Raw genomic sequence first — 8,077 nt, forward strand, 5'->3', positions numbered from 1 at the left:
GTCTTCTCTATTTATGGACTGGGAGTCCTCGGTTGTGGATCCTTTTGGGGAATTGTGGCATTTTCGTAACCCCACCTTTTCTTTTTAATGTCATTGTCATTTTTTTGCTACTATTGATATTGTTAATATGTCATTCTCAATTATTCTTGACTTTTGAATAAATGACATTTTGCTCTGCTTAAGTTTTACAATAACAGCAAACTTAGCTCGGCCTCCCTTTAGGTTTGTTGAACATCATCTTTAGGAACTTTGGCTGTCAAAAATATGTTTTTGCTATCCGCTGTTTTCTATCAACCTTCAAAATATAGTTTAACATGTGACTATCCCTGAACGAATACAATTTGTCAAAATATACGAATCAATTATATTTAACGATAATTCATGTTTCGCCTATCTATAACGGTATTATCATACTTTCCACTACATCGTCTCTTTACGCATTTTTTTTTTATTTAAATACAAAAATTGGAGCCTACATACTAATTCTTTGATTTAGGTGATAACAGATCTTCCTTTGTGTAGAACTTCATAATAATCACAACAAAAACACAAAAACTGAAATACTTTGTGATTAACAACATATTTGTTGAGTTTGATGCACTGATATTTTCACCAGGTAGTCAGTATTCCGATGAGTATTGCTCAATTACTGGTCCACTTGTTTTGTACTTCTATGAAGCAACATTCACAAAAATCCATCACAAAAATGAATAAAAAAAGCATCTGGTAAAGTTCTGTTTCTTATCATTAACCTATGCCTTGATGAAATTGGCAATGGTGGACAACTTCAATCTATTATCTATGAAAAATGCAACAATTACAACTTTCCAAATTGTCAATTTCACATTCATTGCAGTGGAAAAACCTTTAATCCATTGTTTGACTAACATGTACTTATCAACGTTAAAACGTTGCGCTCGTGCATACATATTAACACTTTGTGCACTTCATTAAATGGGGAGTGTTCTATCATTAAATTTTGAGTTTTGTTTTTTGTCTACTTTTCGCCTAAAGATAATCTGTTTGTTTTTTCAGGCTTTAAAAATAAACATGATCTTAATAATTACCATAACATAACCAAGTGTAAATCAATCAGTTAATCATATTTTGTAATGCAAAATCAATTAATAAGTCATATATAAATTGATTTTAACCATGTGAGAAAGCCTACGATTTTTCTCAACATATGATCATATAGTCGGTCCAAATTCACAGGCTTTTGAAACAGACTTACTTCTTGACAATAAAACAAACTTTAGAAAGTAAATTATCATCACTGCCACTGTAAAACCGGAACTAATACGGTTTCATTGAAGACAATCCGCTTACCATTACAAAGGAAAAGATGATTATTTCAGTCAATAGATTAACGTTTTATTGATACTATTTCGACATTTTCTTACAAATTATCTTTTTCATTGTTTAAACATATCAATGCTGTCGTACACACAACAAAATCGTTAGGCTACATAAAATGCATGTTTACCGTGTAATTCTTGTTTCTAGTTTTTACATTGTTGTTACATTTGTAACAGGCTCATTTTCTAATTAAAGATTTAGTTTTTTTATGAAACAACCAGCATCTTGTTTGCTGTGGTATCAGATATTTTCCCTTTATTTTCCTTGATTTTATTATATATTATTCGTTATGAAATATAAAATATGTGTTGCCTCTTTCTTAGAGTTAATAGCTTCACTGGTTTAAGGAGGCTCGCGGGTCTAAATCATTTTTTTTCTTTATATAGGATTTATCTATATTTTTCTATAAATGAACTTTATCTTATACTTAAGGTGGTATGGGAGTCTAAAATAAAAATGATAGAATTTGTTCATACTTTGCCAAAACGTTGTATCTATTGATATATGTTGAAAAATATAATAAAAATGATAGGTCACCACGCATTTTCTCAAGCTACAGGACGGGACAAAATGACACATTTTGTATGGATTATACAAGAAAAAACACCATTTTGTGATTAGAAACTAAACAAAATGATAGAATTGTTAAATACTTCAGGAAAAGATAGCTTTCAGACACTGCTTTGAGAATATCAAAATAAAAGATAGGGTCACCGTACGTTTTTTCCGGCTAAAATACAAAATAGGAAAATTCCATACAGAATCCTTCAGAAAATGCACTTTTTTAGAGTTACCTCCCCTTAAAATGCCAATTTAAAAAAAAAACAACAACCAAAAATAATAAACATTTGCAGAAATATCAATATTTAGAAGTTATATTCTTATAAATTGGTACTTTTAAATGAAAATGTACATTAAACATCTGCATTCCTGCATCAAATTTTGCTAACTTGATGGAAAATCTGGACCTTTGATTCTCTGTTTTTTACAATCCAAGATGGAGGAAGACACCCATACCTCAGTTTTAGTCTGTAACCCGCATTTGTTTTTTTCTCTCTATCGATTTTTGAATTTCGAACAGCGGTATACTACTGCTTCATGTAAAATCAATATCATACAACATGTAGTAAATGTTGCAAATATATCATTGGAAATAAAACGATGTGAAGTAAAGTTATCTTTAATGTAAGAAAATTCTTCTTAAATCTATTCCACATGCTATCTGAACAGGAAACCTTTAAATCAACACCAACACAAGTTTCAAATAACTGTTTGTCTAAATACAAGTCTAGATTAATAACAACGTTCAATCCTATTATTGCGTTGGATAAACAAAAAAGCGCAATTCTTACAGGTCGGATAACTGACTGCCATTGACGATTGCAAAATAAATTGATCACAAGGTAAAACAAAATGGATCTCTATATATATTTGAAACCAAGTAGAAAACAATAAACTTTCGGCAAAGATGGTAAACGACAACATAAGTTGGTTTTATTGTTTGGACCATATCCGGATATTGACAATAAATGTCTCTTCAGTATTTTTAGGGATCCAAAAGTATTTGGAAGGCCATTTAGTTTACCTCAATTTACGATACACTTTTGAATATTCAAGAGTCAAATTAGGATGATCGGATTATATAAACCAGAGAGAAAATATAATAAAAGCCAATACGAAACAAATATAAACAAGTCTAAATTCAACACAACGTTCAAACCTATGATTGTGATGGATACAAACTGTAATTTTTATACGTGTGCATGTAACAAATGTCGTTATAGAGGGGTCTAAATACAGCACAAACAACATTTTCTAAAAGACCAAAAGGAGTAACAAAAGTATATTTTAACAAAACGCATTTGACTAACAGGTCGAACAACTAATTTACTAAAACCCAGCTGACTGCCATTGATGATTGCAAAATAAATTGATCACAATGTGTAACAAAATGGATCTCTATATTAATTCAATACCAAGTAGAAAAAAATAAATTGGCTTCAAAGATGTTAAACCATAACATGATGTTCTAAATTGTTTCACCTTGACAAGATTTCGACAAGTAATGTTTTTCAGTGTTGTAAGGGATCAAAAAGTATTTGGAAGGTCATTTAATTTACTTCAATTTAAGGTAAACTCTTGAATTTTCAAGAGTCAAACTAAGATGAACGGATTATATAAACCAGAGGGCAAATATGATACAAGCCCAAACGAAAAAAATATAAACAAGTCTTAATTGAAAACAACGTTCAAACCTATGACTGCGTAAAAACCGCAACTTTTATACGTGTGCATGTAACAAATTTCGTTGTAGAAGGGTCTAACTTAAGCACAAACAACATTTGCAAAAAGATATATATATATATATATATATATATATAACAATTATAGCCTTGGTATGAAGTCGATACAAGGCTATATCAACTTACGAGAAGCATATTGACTATAACGAATTCTGAGATCGATCTGCTTATCTAGGTCGATATGACATCGTATTGACCTCAACCAAAGGCTACAATAGTTAGATTAACAACTATGCCATGAACTATGACAAATCGGGGATTGCTAGAATGTATTTTAGTAACTTGTTCTGTTCCCTGTTCAATATGTGGTTTTTGAAGTACGAAAAGCTAAACACATCAGTACTGGTGTGAAAACTTAGGATGTGTAAATGTGCATGTGAGCAAGTTTATTCAAATTACAAACCCTCAATAATATTTGATTGATATTATAAATAAATATACATCCTGATATGTAGATATTATAAAAAAGAAGCTAATACTTTAACAAATTTTATTTTGTTCACTTTATGTTCTTTTTCGGAGGGCATCCGTCTCACTAAAATAAAAAGAAACAAACAAATATTAAACTAGTGTTTTATATACATTGTAGTTGCTAAATATTCAATGAACTGTTATGTCCATAGACGAAACATAAATAACTGTTGTAATTTTATGTATTCTAGTTTCAAACCAGTATATTTATTTTAAATGTGTAACTTTTTTATTTTCGTTAAGTGTCCTCTAGATTTCTTTTTTTTAAATGAAATATTCCAGTGTGTTCTGAAGTTCTATTTGTTTGTGTTGTGTGTTGTTTTCACTGTATAACGTTATCAACAAAGTATTGTCAAAACCAGAAATTGTTCATTACAATGTCAAAAATCAAAACATTTTAATATCCTATTTCATGTATTTGTTATGTTTATTATGCACTTGCAATATGTTTCTTGCAGACAAAGGCAAAAGTGGTTGCACAAGCATGATCGTTCCATGTCCCGTCAACAGTTGGGTATAGCTCTACACATTGTATACTTGTTCCAGAACCGTTTGGTTCACGAGGAGTCCATTTGAAATATTTAACAGGTTCAAAGTTAGACCCCCATATCCACTTTCCTGAATCCCAGTTAATTGCTCCTATCCAAACATGTTTTACGTTTGCTTCTGAAAACACATATTGTACTCTAAATTATATCGCATAGTGATATATATCAGCAAGCCAAGTTACAAAAGAATGTTTTGTTTATTCGGTTTTAAATTGTGATCAATAAAACAATCAAACAATGGAGAGAGAAAGAAACAAAGAGAGTTATTGTCTCATTTATAAACAATACGACTTACCTTTAGATTTTGTCATTACAAACTTGTTTTCATTTTCATCCACAATGTTGACCAAAGATGAGTCTTCTGCTTGACAATGCCTCTAAATAAGAAAAGAAAAGCTCAAAACTTTGACAAGAATTATAGAACAGTACATTTTTGTGTGCGCTATTTCAATTTGTTAGAAAAAAAATATGACTTTTTAGGCTATTTAATATTTGTTTTCATTTAAATTGTTCATTCCGTAGGTTTTATTAACAACAAGTCCATCAAAGCTAGGCGTACCGTAAGGTAAGCAATACAAAGATCGGGCGGGGATGGAATGTTTGAGAACAAATTAAAATGAAACACTAATCGTCTGGTTTACGCTATTTAAATCAAAAGTTCTACAATTGTGATAGACAGTAACCAACGAACACATGCATACGACGTAAATACGGTTGTGTAAAAGAAAAACGTTAGAATACACTGTAAAATTTACCGGTTAACGACTTTACTTATCAGAATGGTACTGAGCTCAAAACTTAACTAGTCACAAAATGACAAAAGACGTAGCGTTCCTAAAGGCTATACAATAAATCAACGAATCATTCTTTCTTACCTCAGCATCAAACCAACTTTTTTTGTCTTTGTTAAAATAGTAACAATAATCTCTAAAACGGTCCCAGCCTTTCTTACAACCGTCATTTCCCCAAAAATGTTTTCCTGAAATATTTCATAGAGAAATAATTCCAACTAATGATTGATCAATATCGTTATCAACAGAATTGCAGATATGGTCTATAGGGAAAACGGTACTATTTATTATGCCATATGCGACAATATTAACATTTTCTAAATTTACCACTTTTTAAGATAAAAACCTGGATAAGACAGTTATATGTTGTGTTAGTACTTTATTATTCTGTTTTAAAAATTAAAGCCAAATAGTATCATGACCAACTTCCAACGGAGCTTGTTTATGTTATCCATGCCCACCGTCATTTTGCACCAAATTTATGAAATTTTGCAAGTCTTTTCGAATGATTCTCTAGAAAATATTTCAATAGGTTTAAAAATTTATATTGTAAATATACACACTGCAGTTATTCATAGATAAATAAAAAATATATTGTACCCTTACATCCAATCACAGCGCTCATAATTTGACTTCCTTCACCTGCCTTGGGTACACAAAAGGCCAACCTAATGCTTGGAAAATTTAATACTACCGTTTTCCCTATACATATGTTCAGGGTGTTCTTTTGAGAATCTCCGATTTATAATATACTTTTGGTTTCGTTTTATGTAATGTTAAACCGTTTAGTTCGATACTCCTCCGTTGTCTATGAACATGTCAAAGTTCTCTGTCAATGACTATTTCTTAACTCAATATATGAATGCAATCATTATACAGATACATTTGTATCCATACATATACACAGAAATAAATGTGTCAATATTTGAGTGTAAATCGGCTTGATTCCTAAACCAGGAGGTAAACACGTTTAGCTTCCTTTCAAAGCTTGCAAGAGTTATTCAATAATACATTGTTTATAATTGTTTAATAATGCAAGTGTGTTTTTGCATTACATTGATGCATGAGAGATCAAATTGACTTTTCTCTACATGTTTTGCTTTTTCCCCTTAGAAATTAGAAATGGTGAAGAGTTGAGCTATTAAAAATAATCTGTCTTGCTTAAAATAATATGACTAGAAAATATTTAGCTGAATGTACAAGATGAGGGTTTTGTATTGTCTTTTGAAGAATTATGTGTCGGTAACTGATTTTAAAAATCTCTACTAAATTTATCAAAGACCATTTTAGATATGACTGATTTAGAACTAAATATTTTACTAGTATTACATGTTCTCATTTATATTGTCGAAGATAGTACACTGACTATAAAATGTTTTATGTTAGTTTAATCGTTTAGTTTAAGATAACTTCATATGTAATTCCACCTTAATATGTTTACCTACTAATGGACAATTCAAATCTTGGGGGTAAATCAAATGCATGATAATTTTCAATCCTGGTGACAGGTAAGGATTAATACCAATTCCAATCTGACCAAACATATATTTGTTACAGCTTTAGGTCAAACTTTGATTGCGGCTTGCGGAAATTACCTTAGTGAACGTCAGGTTAACAGTAAATCAGGTGTACAAGTTAAATAGGACGTAAGTGGCATTACTTTGCTTTTTGTTTTTTTTTAAACATATCAACCAGATATAAAGGTGTAAAGGTAAAGTGTGTATAGCGCTTAAAACTGATGGCAATGATTTTGCTTCAAAACTGAAAAATTGAAAAATTGCACGCTCCATGAATGGAACTGCAGAAACATGTATATTAGTATATTTATATTTCAGAAATGAATATTTTTTAAATAGTTTACGAAAATAACGACGACGATACACGACAATCGACGACGGACAACAACGACAGCCAAGTGACGGTATAAGCTCACATGGTCCTCAAAGGACCAGATGAGTTAAAAAAGACTAGTACTGACCTTTGAGTCCCTTTTCCAAGTCATCGATTGTCTTTGTGAAACCTCTCAACTTGGTTCTTAAGTCACGTAAATGACTCTTTTCTGTTTTCGCCAGACAAACAACATCTAGTCCACCAACCCCAACATGCATAGCACAAAAAACAAGTAGCACAGCAATCATTCTTAAATGAATTCATTGAATAAAACTTTCATATATATGTTATGAAAAAATCAAATGTGATATTCGCCATGTCAAATGAAAAAAAGTAAACGATTGATATAAATGTGTTATGTTTTTATTTTATATTTGCTTTTTTATATATATTTGTTGCTGTCTTCGCAAAAAATAACCCATCATTGATGCCCGGAGAAAAATTGTGTAAACCAGACTCGCATGTTGTTTACAAAAGATTCTTCAGCGGAACTCGACTGAAAAATCTGTAAATTAAAGGACACGTAAAGAACGAAACGAATTATAAGAGCAATTAGGACACAAAGTTCCGACGACTTTTTTGTCAAATACAGCATGTACAGCTTTGGTAATCATTCCTATGGTTATAGGTTGCTCTTTGTAAATACAGCTGTTTCTCAAAACACGCCTTGAATATTCATAGAAAATTAATTTTGTTTACATACTGGTTCCCAGTT

General features: G+C 30.9%; 1 protein-coding gene across 1 annotated transcript; it reads right to left on the reverse strand.

Moving 5' to 3' along the window:
* Nucleotides 1-4,138: 4,138 nt before the first annotated feature.
* Nucleotides 4,139-7,610, reverse strand: LOC143081697 (perlucin-like protein). Its single transcript, XM_076257438.1, has 5 exons — nucleotides 7,451-7,610; nucleotides 5,557-5,660; nucleotides 4,977-5,058; nucleotides 4,572-4,799; nucleotides 4,139-4,193 (listed from the first exon to the last, which is right to left on the reverse strand). Exons 1-5 carry the CDS (start codon nucleotides 7,608-7,610, stop codon nucleotides 4,162-4,164), a joined length of 606 nt encoding a protein of 201 aa, XP_076113553.1. The 3' UTR covers nucleotides 4,139-4,161.
* Between the last annotated feature and the right edge of the window lie 467 nt (nucleotides 7,611-8,077).

This window comes from Mytilus galloprovincialis, chromosome 7 (genome assembly GCF_965363235.1).
Source record: "Mytilus galloprovincialis chromosome 7, xbMytGall1.hap1.1, whole genome shotgun sequence".
Taxonomy (NCBI): Eukaryota; Metazoa; Mollusca; class Bivalvia; order Mytilida; family Mytilidae; genus Mytilus; species Mytilus galloprovincialis.